General features: G+C 51.3%; 2 protein-coding genes and 1 long non-coding RNA gene across 27 annotated transcripts in view; 2 read left to right on the top strand and 1 right to left on the bottom strand.

Moving 5' to 3' along the window:
* Positions 1–3,641, top strand: part of CAMK2G (calcium/calmodulin dependent protein kinase II gamma) — a 56,524-nt gene extending 52,883 nt beyond the window's left edge. For 20 of the 21 annotated variants that reach the window (XM_043598109.1, XM_043598103.1, XM_043598095.1 and 17 more), the window contains 2 exons: positions 922–1,166; positions 1,621–3,641. In XM_043598109.1, coding sequence (XP_043454044.1) covers positions 922–1,154 — 233 coding nt within the window. In that variant the 3' untranslated portion in view covers positions 1,155–1,166; positions 1,621–3,641. The remainder of the gene's footprint in view (positions 1–921; positions 1,167–1,620) is intronic. The other variant, XM_043598117.1, reaches the window with a different exon arrangement.
* A 376-nt stretch (positions 3,642–4,017) lies between these two features.
* On the top strand, positions 4,018–12,400 carry NDST2 (N-deacetylase and N-sulfotransferase 2). Of its 5 annotated transcripts, XM_043598088.1 has the most exons (17): positions 4,030–4,378; positions 5,045–5,149; positions 5,236–5,290; positions 6,539–6,581; positions 6,666–8,006; positions 8,198–8,285; positions 8,597–8,751; positions 8,937–9,122; positions 9,394–9,522; positions 9,654–9,836; positions 9,929–10,025; positions 10,384–10,507; positions 10,646–10,820; positions 11,011–11,181; positions 11,289–11,398; positions 11,569–11,671; positions 11,769–12,400. In XM_043598088.1, the coding sequence occupies exons 5-17, from the start codon at positions 7,002–7,004 to the stop codon at positions 11,892–11,894; spliced, it is 2,652 nt and encodes an 883-aa protein (XP_043454023.1). In that variant the 5' UTR covers positions 4,030–4,378; positions 5,045–5,149; positions 5,236–5,290; positions 6,539–6,581; positions 6,666–7,001; the 3' UTR covers positions 11,895–12,400. The 5 variants fall into 5 exon arrangements, with proteins under 5 accessions (XP_043454022.1, XP_043454025.1, XP_043454023.1 ...); XM_043598087.1 differs by having other exon boundaries at positions 4,018–4,378; positions 5,045–5,290; XM_043598090.1 differs by lacking the exon at positions 6,539–6,581 and having other exon boundaries at positions 4,025–4,378.
* LOC122493467 lies at positions 9,254–11,852 on the bottom strand. The gene is made up of 3 exons (XR_006299895.1): positions 11,740–11,852; positions 10,716–10,832; positions 9,254–9,933 (listed from the first exon to the last, which is right to left on the bottom strand). It is a non-coding gene; the product is annotated as an uncharacterized LOC122493467 (long non-coding RNA).
* Positions 12,401–12,483: the final 83 nt, after the last annotated feature.

The following is a 12,483-nucleotide window of genomic DNA, read 5'->3' as shown; positions in this document are numbered from 1 at the left end:
CCCATTTTATCCCGGGCCTTCCCCCATCCTGCCCTGAGGTTTTTTTGTTTGTTTGTTTGTTTTTTGTTTTTTTTTGGTTTTTTTGTGGCTTTTTTTTTTTGTCACAGTTTTTTTCTACTAACTACCATCCTCTCCATGTCGGCTGCAAATGTAAACCCTTGGCTATCTAAGTAATTCTGTTAGCCAGAAGCAGTTTCAGAGATTATGGAAGCCCTAGGGAGGGTCTCAGGTAGACCCTGTCTAACATTTGAAATGAATTAAAATGTGAATCTCATTAAAAGCAACACAGTTCACAGTGTTCACTGATAATGGCAATCCAACTTCTTTTGGCCTTCCCGCAGCAGAATCTGGGAACCCTAGGAATATCCTGAGCTTGGTGCTTTGGTGATTCTATTTTAACTTTGGACATTTTTTTTTTCCAAATCACAAATCAATTTTGAAATCTTAAGCTCTTGATTTTGCTCTGCAGCCAGTTAGGGTCAAGCCAACCCTTATGAAATCTAAACATCGGCCTGGAAGAATGGAAAGATCATAGGCTTTAGTTAAGAGTCAGATGGTCCTGAGTTCAAATGTTGTGTGATTTGGGAAAATTACTTAACCTCCTTGAGCCTGCTTCATTATTTCATAATAAAGAAAATAATATTGACCAAGAAATAATAGTTTATGTATGTAAAACCCCTAGTGCAATGTCTGATTAAAGTAGTAGTTGTTATTATCATTGTTCTTCACCTCTTTCTTCCATTTGGATAACTGAGACTACTGTTATGGGGTTTCCTGGCCTTTGGTGTATGGGGGACTTAGGGACTCCCAGAACGGTTGCTGGAAAAGAGGGTGAGACCTGGAAGAGCAGGCTGGGAGGAAAATGTCAGTGCCCAGGCCTGATGCCCTCCTACCTACTGCACTCTGCCTTGCCCCCTGCAGTTCTATCCAAGAACAGCAAGCCCATCCACACCACCATCCTGAACCCGCACGTCCACGTGATTGGGGAGGACGCAGCTTGCATCGCCTACATCCGCCTCACCCAGTACATCGATGGGCAGGGTCGGCCTCGCACCAGCCAGTCGGAGGAGACCCGGGTCTGGCACCGCCGGGATGGCAAGTGGCTCAATGTCCACTATCACTGCTCAGGAGCCCCTGCTGCACCGCTGCAGTGAGCTCAGCCACAGGTGCACCTGGTGGGGGGGGGGGGGGCGGTGAGGAGAGGGACAGATGGGATCAGAGGAGAAAGAGGAGGTTGAGAAGTGGCACTAGGGGAAGAGATATGGATCATCCCCGGGGAGTGGCAAAGGCTGTCAGACAGACTTGTGTCTGGCCCTAGGACTCTAAGTTGGGTGACTTTGGACAGGTTACTTCCCTACCCTAAGCCTGTTTCTTTAGCTGTCAAAAAAGAGAGAAAGAGTGGTACCTACTTTATTGAGTTGTAAGAATTAAATAAGATACTCAGAAGTAAAGCATTTGCTTAGCAAATGTGAAGCAATGTTATATTTAAATGCTAGCTTCTCCCCCATCCTCCACCTTCTCAGGCAGACTTGGCCACGTGTCTAGTGTGTTTAAGTCCCTGGAACTCATCTGTGTGCTTATTGTCCTTTGTTCTGTTACCACGTCTGTCCTCTTTGACAGGGGCATTAGGAGATCCCAGCCGGAGGTCAAACCTTCGCAGCCAGTGGCTCTGGAGGGCCTGAGTGACAGCGGCAGTCCTGTTCGTTTGAGGTTTAAAACAATTAAATTACAAAGCGGCAGCAGCCAATGCACGCCCCTGCATGCAGCCCTCCCGCCCGCCCTTCGTGTCTGTCTCTGCTGTACCGAGGTGTTTTTTACATTTAAGAAAAAAAAAGAAAAAAAGATTGTTTAAAAAAAAATGGAATCCATACCATGATGCGTTTTAAAACCACCGATAGCCCTTGGGCTGGCAAGAAGGCAGGAGTTTGTGTGACACCGTCCTGGCATGAGCAGCTGGCTCACCCACCAGCCCTGAAGAGGTGAGCTCGGCCTCTGGCCTCCGTGGACTCAGGGGACCAGGCAAGAACTCTGACAGAGCTTTGGGGGCTGTGATGTGATTGCAGCCCCTGAGGTGGCCTGCCTGCCCCAGGTCTAGGAATGGACTTCTTCTGAACTTGCATAGCGCCTAGAATGAGGCTGATGAGAACATCGTGGCCATCAGACCTACTTGTGAGAGAACACAGAGCTCCCAGCCTGCTGTGGAGGCAGCTGAGAAGCAGTGGCCTCTGGACTGAGGGCCTGGACGTTGCTGTACTGTTCCATTTAGTGTAGAAAGGAAGAGAATTGGTGCTGCAGAAGTGTGTCCGCCACAAAGCTGTTGAGAAACCTCGTGTTAGTCTGACATGTACTCACTTACTCATCCATTTCTATAGGATGCACAATGCACGTGGGCCCTGATACTGAGGCCCAATACCTGCAGCTGGGAAAGGGGAGGGGTTGCTGCTTTGCTTTGTGTTTGTTTTCTTATAACTTAGCAAGGAGAGAGTCAGGCCCTGGTCAGGACTCCCCTTGCTGCCTTTGGCAGTTCTGTTTCTGTGCCGATTTGGACCATCTTTGTCTTGACTTTTCATTGTGGTGGTCCCCGTGCTGACCCTCATCTGGGCCTGGGCCCTCTGCCAAGTGCCCCTGTGGGATGGGAGGAGTGAGGCAGCGGGATTGAGTTGATGGTTGTTTCTATGCATTCAGGCTGCCCTCAGGACTGCCTCCCTTCTTACTCTTCCCTTGCTGCACGCCCATCTCTTTACCTGTCTTTGAGATTGACCTGACTGCTCTGGCAAGAAGAGATGTTCTCTTTAAAGAGGCCTCTCTACTGACCAACTGAAGTATATGACTTACTGCTGGACAATCTGCATGGGCATCACCCCCCCCCCTCACCTGCATGTACCCAAAAGAGGTGTCCAGAGCCAAGGCTCCTACATTCATTGTCCCTCTCTGTGCTCAAGGAGTTCCATTCCAGGAAGGAAAGATCTATACCCTAAGCAGATAGCAGAGAAGATAATGGAGGAGCAACTGGTCATGGCCTTGGGTTCCCCCAGAACAACTATGCAGACTTATCTGCACAAATATCTGCACTATTGGGGGAAAGGTGGGTAAATCCCAGCTTCCTGAACTATCTTCAGGAGGCACAGGAGCTGGGAGAAGAGGCAGAGCTACAGGTTTACCTTGGAGCCAGCTGAGAAGAGAGCAGACTCACAGGTGCTGGTGCTTGGGTTTAGCCAGGCTCCTCTGAGCACCTCATGCATGCCTCAGCCCCTGGGCCCCAGCCCTTTCTTGCCCTGCAGCCTGCAGTACCAGCACGCAGACGCCTTCACCACAGGGTTTGGTTTTGCTGGCTTGAAGACAAATGGTCTTAGAGTTCATTAAGACCCATAGCTTCATATGGCTGCTCCAGCCCCACTTCTTAGCATTCTTACTCCTCTTCTGGGGCTAATGTCAGCATCTATAGACAATAGACTATAAAAAAAAAAAAATCACCTTTTAAACAGGAAATGGAAGGCATTTGATGCAGAATTTTTGCATGATGACATAGAAATAATTTAAAAATAGTTAGTGTTTGTTCTGAATGTTGGTAGACCCTTCATAGCTTTGTTACAATGAAACCTTGAACTGAAGATATTTAATAAAATAACCTTTAAACAGTCCATTGTGTTACTGCTGTTGGAAGCTTATGGCCAAAGGCTGATTTGAGCAGCCTGGGTTACAAGCCTTCAGATGAGGAGATGTAGCTTCTCCCACTCCCTTTGGGCCCACTTTAAAATAAAACTTCCTCATAAACTCATCAACCTCCAACTGGCCCACTGGGCTGCTGAGGCGAGTTTGGGGTGGAGAGAAAAGATGTGGACCCTTAGCTGGCGGGCTAGGGGTCTCGCCCCGCCCCCGGGCCCCGCCCGCGTCACGGGCTGCCCCGCCCCCTTCGCCCCTCAGTGGCCCGACTCGGCTCCCCCTTCGCAGGGCTGAGTGGACGAGCCCGAACCCTGGGCCCGCCCCTGCCCCGGGAGCCACGGCGCCCGACGCTCGCCAGACTGTGCCACCGGGCGGGGAGGAGGGGGTGCGCCTCTGCGGGCGGGGCGCGCAGCCCGCCGTCTCGGAGGCCGAGGCTCGACCGAGCGCTACGGAGGACTGTTCGGCCGCCCAGCACCTCGGCAGTGCAGCTGCCAGGCCCGGACTCTGCGGGGACCTGAGGGGCGTCACGAGCGGCAGCGAGCCGCCTCCCCCCACCCCGGGTGGGAGCGGTGGTTGGGCCCGGCTGCGGCAGAGCGTTCTCTCGGAGATGGCGGAGCCGCCGCGACGCGGCCCAGGGCCCCGAGAGCTGGGAAGCCGGGCAGCCCCGGGACGCGGCGGAGCCCGGGGACAGCGGGGACGCCGCCTAGTCCGCCGGGTGAGCCGCCCTTGAGGGTAACCACCCCCCACTCAGAGGGTGGCCCCCACCCACGGTCTCCCGCAGTCCCTCCCCTCACAGACTTCCCCTCAGTGTTGCCACCATAACCACCCGCGGGGTTGTCCCGGGCGGCCCTCAGCGCGGCCCAGCGCTCCCCTCTCCTGCGTCCCCTCCACTAGCCTCCCTCGTAGTTGCTTCATTTTCCTCAGTAGGGGGCTCCTCCTCCCCTCGGGGCTCTCCCAGCCCAATGCCTGCCTCGATGTCACCCCAAGCTCTCCTCGGCGTGTCCCTTGCCCGGTCCCCATCTGGCGCTCCCTTCATATCCACCTGTGACCCCATGGCCCCCTCAGCAGGGACCCTCTACCCGTGACTCCTGGTATGGCAGCCCCGCATTCCCACGTCGCTCGCTCCTCGGTACCCCCCCCCCCCTCCCGCGGCATCTGCACCACTCGTCTCCCCGCCTTCCCTGGTTCCTCTCACTAGTGCTGTCGCCCAGCCCAGGCCTGGGTGACCCCTTTGGTTTCTGCCTCAGAAACCTCCCGCTGCTGCTCACACGTACAGCAACCCTTTCCCCGCGTTCCTACTTCGGTATCTGTCATCCCATCCCACACTCGACCCCAATAGCTCCCTCAGCACCCCTTCCCTAAATATTGCTGCTTCTTCTAGGTGTGAAGCCAACATGCAGTGGTTAAGAACACGGGCTGTGGAGCTCTACAGGCCTGACTTTGAATCCCAGTTCCTCCACTGACTGACTGAGCTGTGTGATCCTGGGCAAGTGACTAAGCTTCTCTGGACCTCAAATTACTCACATGTAAAATGGGGATAATAATAGTGTCTGCCTCTTACCTACCTTCCAGGGCTGATGTGAGCATTAAATATATGGAAAGCTCTTGGAAGAATGTCTGACAAAGAGTAAGCTCTCACTATTTACAATTATTCTTAACAGTAATGGGGGAGACACCCTGAGTGTCCACTTCGTGTCAGTGAGGACTTCTCACTACTGTGTTTTCCCTAAAGAGTTTCCTTTAATTCTTAGGATTCACCCCTTCCCATCACTATTTCAGTCCTCTCCCCAGCTTTCTTTTCATGTCAATTTTACCCAGGCCAAAGCCGAACTGTTCTTAAATCATCTCTCTCAATTCTGAGGAACCCTGTCTCTGCCTGATCTCCCCCCTGAGATGTATATGCCTGGGAGTGGGTAGCAGAGAAGGATTGCCAGTCCCTGGCCTTACTAGGAATGGCTAAGCTGGAGAGAACAACAATAAAGCTTCTAGAAGCAGTCTATATATTTAAGAAAACAGTCTCCAAAATTAGGTCTCCCTGAAACTGTTTTCTGATCACACTGTCCTTACCCCTTTCTTACTGGTTGGGTATGACTTAAGCTGTTGTAGCTCTCATCCAGCCCCACTAAGTTTGCTATCTTTTTGTAACAGGATTCAATCCCTCATGTCTCCATAGGCTAGCTCAGGACCCTTCTGAGCTGTTCAGTGATGAGGATATAGTATCACCTAGGCTAAGTTAGGAAGGTGAACTGAAATGATAGGAAGACAGACTGGACTCAGCCCTCTGGCTTCTCTCAGGCCCCAGTGATGTGGTCTGCCCTGGGGCTACATTTTTATCACCTCTCTGACACTCGTGCAGGTGAGATGAAGGACAGGGGATGAGTACTTTTTCACAAATAATAGAGAGTTTCTGGGTTTGGAAGTGAATCGAATGATTAGGTAGCACCATTTCTTTTACCTTTCGAATCTCCCCACCCCCCATCATAGTGTTCTCACTACAAGTTCGTTAGTGCTTCTAGCTTGTGATGTTGGGTTTGATTGATGAGGAAGATTAACAGACTCATGAGTTTCCTCTTATCTCATATTTCATTGGAGCACGGGACTTGTGGGGCTTTCTGTCCCTTCCTCACAGGACGACCAGAGCTCCTGCTGGCTGGCCAACTGCTTAGTCGTGGGCTGGGAACTTCTTCCAGAGCAGGTTCATTTTCACCCTCCTGAGCTCTTTGGTCTCCTTTTGATGGGAGATTTGTTCCCTTCCAGCCCTTGAATATACTGCTCTAGCTCTGAGTTTAGCTCAGGAAGGAGAATTTATATTCTAAGAAAGGCAACAAGCTATGAAGTGAAGGTATGAGACTCAGATTGTGTTGTTCTTCTACAGGAGCTTTTTTTTTTTGGAGAACAAATCATCCTGTGAGCAGGAGGTAAGAGAGATGGGTGAAGAGGGGAATGGGTTAATGATACACTTTCAGGTGGAGAAGTAACCCACTGATTTTTCTGTGTTACAGATAGTGAGGGCAGGGATTATGAACTTTGTTGACCTCTAATGTGAGGAGCTCAGCAGGACCAAGAGTGGAGCCTGGCTAGATTTGCATCCTGAAGCCATGGACCAGGGGGCCATGGTGACTTGAGACCAGTGGACTGTGTCCAGTTGCCCCTCGTTGCCCCTTCTAACTCCCCTACCCTAAAGTAAGGGGAGTTGGCTCCAGCTTTTCAGGGAACTAACCCTGAGGAAATCATTTTCCCTTACTTTCCTATCCTACCCTCTTAAGAGAGCCCAGCCTATAGAACTCCTACCTCCCATCCCCTGAGGTAGATCCCATCCCTGCCTCCCCTTCCCCGCCATGCTCAAGCTGTGGAAGGTGGTACGCCCAGCTCGGCAGCTGGAACTGCACCGCCTCATACTGCTGCTGATCGCTTTCAGTCTGGGCTCCATGGGCTTCCTGGCTTACTACGTATCCACCAGCCCCAAGGCCAAGGAACCCTTGCCCCTGCCCTTGGGAGACTGCAGCAGTGGTGGGGCAGCTGGCCCTGGCCCTGTACGTCCACCAGTCCCACCACGGCCCCCCAGGCCACCAGAGACAGCTCGAACTGAACCTGTGGTTCTTGTGTTTGTGGAGAGTGCATACTCACAGCTGGGGCAGGAGATTGTGGCCATCTTGGAGTCTAGTCGTTTTCGTTATAGCACTGAGCTAGCACCCGGCCGAGGGGACATGCCCACACTGACTGATCATACCCGTGGCCGCTATGTCTTGGTCATTTATGAAAACCTGCTCAAGTATGTCAACCTGGATGCCTGGAGTCGGGAACTGTTAGACCGGTACTGTGTGGAGTACGGTGTGGGCATCATTGGCTTTTTCCGAGCCCATGAACATAGCCTACTGAGTGCCCAGCTCAAGGGTTTTCCCCTTTTCCTACACTCAAACTTGGGGCTCCGGGACTACCAAGTGAATCCTTCTGCCCCCTTACTGCATCTCACACGCCCCAGCCGCCTGGAACCTGGGCCGCTGCCTGGTGATGACTGGACCATCTTCCAATCCAATCATAGCACATATGAACCAGTGCTTCTTGCCAGCCTTCGGCCAGCTGAATCCCCTGTGCCAGGACCAGTGCCTCGCCGGACCCGGCTTCCCACTGTCGTACAAGACCTGGGGCTTCATGATGGCATCCAGCGGGTGCTCTTTGGCCATGGCCTTTCCTTCTGGCTCCACAAACTTGTTTTTGTTGATGCTGTTGCATACCTCACTGGCAAGCGCCTCTGCCTAGACCTTGACCGCTACATCTTGGTAGACATTGATGACATCTTTGTGGGCAAGGAAGGTACCCGCATGAAGGTGGCTGATGTTGAGGTCAGTCTTTTTCCTGACTCAAATTTCTTTCCTTAGAAGCTGTTTCAAGCTCTGTCCTATCAGACTCCTTTGATTCTGAGCTTGTCATAGGTATACTCCCTGCCCTTTTCAGGCAGGAAGAACATTACTTTTCATTTTTCTCCTGATCAGTCTGCTCTCATGATTTCTTGTGTTCCTGCTACTCTTCCCAGGCTCTGTTGACCACCCAGAACAAACTCAGGACCTTAGTCCCCAACTTCACTTTCAACTTGGGCTTCTCGGGCAAGTTCTATCATACCGGTGAGTGTATTCCCCTGTTCCTTCAGCATATCTTAGTTTGGACTGTCCCTTCACTGTTCATCTTCCTGGGCAGGCAAGTTGGAGAAAAGGGGCAGGGTTTGGGGTCAAAATATGGTGAGAAGCTAGCGGTGGATATGAATTTAGGTTAGCATGGGTGGCTGAAGAGCAAGTCAGCAGTGGGGCAAAATAGTCTCAGGTGGGCAGAAGTCAGCAATCTTATCCCAAGAATGGAAGATGGTCAGTGTTGTTACAGAACAGAGGAGGGCACAGGGCCTAACTGGCTGTGGTCAGTGGTCAGTGTGTGGTCATAGGGACAGAGGAGGAGGATGCAGGGGACGACATGCTGCTGAAGCACCGCAAAGAGTTCTGGTGGTTCCCCCACATGTGGAGCCACATGCAGCCACACCTGTTCCACAATCGCTCCGTGCTGGCTGACCAGATGAGGCTCAACAAACAGTTTGCTCTGGTGAGACCCTTGGATCTGTTCCCCATACTTTTTCCCAGACATAATGATTCCTTTTCAACCTTCCCCTAATGGGGTGCCCTTTCCCTACCCTTTCCATTTTTCTTTCTGTGGAGGTATCCCCACCCTCTTTACCCTCTACTCCCTGAACCTCACCAGGTCCTGGTGAGAATCTATGCCATTCCCAGGAACATGGGATTCCCACGGATCTGGGGTATGCTGTGGCCCCCCACCACTCGGGTGTATACCCCATCCACACGCAACTCTATGAGGCCTGGAAATCTGTGTGGGGCATCCAGGTGACCAGCACTGAGGAATATCCCCATCTCCGCCCTGCCCGCTACCGCCGTGGCTTCATTCACAATGGCATTATGGTGAGGGACCCCTGATACAAACCTGAATCAAACTCCTACATTTAGACAGCCACCAACCTGCACTGACCTGAGTCCTCTCAACTGCCAGTCCAAATTCACATAATAGGGGGTAAAGGGGTGAAAAGTCATAATGCACATAGTAAGAGTTTTATTGGTGTAACTCATTACTTTACAAACCCAGGGAATCCTAATGCCTTAGGTCTTTTGTCCCTTATTTATTTTTCATTCTGCCTTTCAAATCTCATGTTAGTTTGTTTTTTCCTTCTTCTAGGTATTACCACGGCAGACGTGTGGACTCTTCACTCACACAATCTTCTATAATGAATATCCTGGAGGCTCTCGTGAACTAGACCGGAGCATCCGAGGTGGAGAGCTCTTTCTGACAGTGCTGCTTAATCCGGTAAGGTGCTGAGAGGAAGGGCTAGAAGATTGGAGAGCTGAAGTGTATGTAGGCTGGGAACTTTGCTCACCAAGCCTGATTCTGAGGTGGGGTAGGCTCTCTAATTCTGACACGCAGGCTCCCTCTTGCAGATCAGCATTTTTATGACCCATCTGTCAAATTATGGAAATGATCGGCTGGGCCTGTATACCTTTGAGAGCCTGGTGCGTTTCCTTCAATGCTGGACACGGCTGCGCCTACAGACCCTTCCTCCTGTCCCTCTTGCACGAAAGTACTTTGAACTGTTCCCTCAAGAGCGAAGCCCCCTTTGGCAGGTATGGTTGGAGCTCAGGCTGACCAGAGACGTGATGGGGGTGGAGAGAGTTGAAGAAAAGATGAAACATCTGATTCTTGGCCTCACCTTCAGAATCCCTGTGATGACAAGAGGCACAAAGATATCTGGTCCAAGGAGAAAACCTGTGATCGGCTACCCAAGTTCTTGATTGTGGGACCCCAGAAAACAGGTGAATCGTCCTTAGCCAACTTCTCTTGCCCTGCCTTAAGCCCAAAGGATTCTTTGGCCAAGGAATTCCCTTCTCATACCCACCTCTCCTTAATCCAGTCTCTTGAGACAGTGATTCTTAATCCTGTATCAGAATCATCTGTGGTTTGTTTTTTTTAAAGATCCACAAGTGATTCTGATGCAGTCAAGGCTGAGAACTATTTTAACTTCCCTGGGTCTCGCTGTCTTTTCCTTCTCTCACTCTAGTTTGTCCAAAGGGGATATTACTACTCGGAGTGGTTATTTTCTCACCTCCTTAAAATTCATATTGTTGATCTGGCTTCTTTCCCAAAATAGCCTCGACCTTCTCTCCCATTTAGGGACCACAGCTATTCACTTCTTCCTGAGCCTGCACCCAGCTGTGACTAGCAGCTTCCCTAGCCCCAGCACCTTTGAGGAGATTCAGTTCTTCAACGGCCCTAATTACCACAAGGGTATTGATTGGTGAGACTGGGACCCTTTGTAATGCTTCTCAGAGGAACATTCCCTTCCCTCCAAATCCTCATTCCAGCTTCCACCAGTGCAGGTATCTGGCCCCTTCATGCTGCAAATTCTCTGCCTCTCCTCTGTGCTACTTCCTAGGTACATGGACTTCTTCCCTGTCCCTTCCAATGCCAGCACTGACTTTCTCTTTGAAAAAAGTGCCACCTACTTTGACTCAGAGGTTGTACCACGTCGGGGGGCTGCCCTTCTGCCACGAGCCAAGATCATCACTGTGCTCACCAACCCTGCTGACAGGGCCTACTCCTGGTATCAGGTGAGCCTGAAGCTAGGGATACATTAGGGCTTAAGTGAGGGAGGTGGTGACTGCTAGAGACAGAAAGGAAGAGGGTAGGGAAACTAAATTGCTTTGGTGTGGGATTCCTATGCTGTGTATTCATCAGATCAAGAGTAGGGCAGAATAATTCTATCAAATCACCCATCCTTTCCTATTCCTTGTCCTTCAGCACCAGCGAGCACATGGAGACCCAGCTGCTCTGAATTATACTTTCTACCAGGTGATTTCAGCCTCCTCTCAGGCCCCTCTGGCACTTCGCTCCCTGCAGAACCGCTGTCTTGTCCCTGGCTACTATTCCACCCATCTGCAGCGCTGGCTGACTTACTACCCCTCTGGACAGGTACATGCCCCCCAGTAGCCTTTGTTGGGGTCCCCCTTCCCTTCTTTGTCCCTTCAGCCTAGAGGCTTCTAAGGAATACAGAGGGAACTACATCTCTGTCCCTTTAGTTGCTGATTGTGGATGGGCAAGAGCTGCGTACCAACCCAGCTGCCTCAATGGAGAGCATCCAGAAGTTCCTGGGTATCACACCCTTTCTGAACTACACACGGACCCTCAGGTGGGAGAGCATGACCCAGGGGAGGAGGAATCGGGGAAATGGGGAAACAGGTTGACCATGTCTGTTTGGAAGAGACATGTGTCCCTGTGAGCTGGGAGAGGTAATATACATTTATGGGGCTTGAATTTTCTTTTCTCCCTACCAATTAATGCCCTTTTGCTATTGAGCAGGTTTGATGAAGATAAGGGATTCTGGTGCCAGGGACTTGAAGGTGGGAAGACTCGTTGTCTGGGCAAAAGCAAAGGCCGGAGGTATCCAGATATGGACACTGAGGTGAGTAAAGCCTCAGACAAGGTATCCCTCTCTACCTCTGAGGTCTCATCCTGCGTCCCACTCCTTACCATTTCTGCCTCCATTTTTCTCCTCTCAGTCCCGCCTTTTTCTTATGGATTTTTTCCGGAACCACAATTTGGATCTGTCGAAGCTGCTAAGCCGGCTTGGACAGCCAGTGCCCTCATGGCTTCGGGAAGAACTGCAACATTCCAGTCTGGGCTGATGTCCAGGCCTCCTGTACCAGCAAAAGCGCCCGCTACCCTAAAGGGCAAGCCCAGAGCAGGGCCCACAAGGGGTATTAGAGTGGCCCCAGCCCCTGCCCCTTCTACCTCAGTGGCCCCCAGGCCTGGGATGGCTGAGAAGGAAAGGGCAGTCCTTTCCCATAGCTCTAGGGTCTTATAAAGGGGCTTCCCTTGATACCCCACATCATGGTACTAGGCACCTTCAACCCATGGTCTTTGAAGGTGGGTGAGAATGAAAGGGTCCAGGCAAGGTGTAGAGGAACTTATTAATCCAGTGATTTCCCTCTTCATTCTCAGCAGTATATCTATCTATACCTGGCTATGGGAGGGACCCCCCCTACTGTGGGATCAATGGGATCTACCTGTGGCCCGGCCTCCCTAATGTCATTCACATTGAATGGGGATGAGGCCGGACAGTGGCTCATAGAGCTGAGTATGAGCCCTGGCTGTGGGCTAGAAATGTCCTTAATAAACATCCTTATTTTTCTGTTTTGTCTGCCTCACTGGAGTGGGAGAAACTTAGAATAAAGGAAGTATCAGTCTTTTCCCCCACCCCGGTTCAAAGTTCAT

This window comes from Prionailurus bengalensis, chromosome D2 (genome assembly GCF_016509475.1).
Source record: "Prionailurus bengalensis isolate Pbe53 chromosome D2, Fcat_Pben_1.1_paternal_pri, whole genome shotgun sequence".
In the NCBI taxonomy this organism is placed as follows: Eukaryota; Metazoa; Chordata; class Mammalia; order Carnivora; family Felidae; genus Prionailurus; species Prionailurus bengalensis.
Note: the sequence above shows the minus strand (reverse complement) of the source record. Positions and strands in the feature narration are given on the sequence as shown.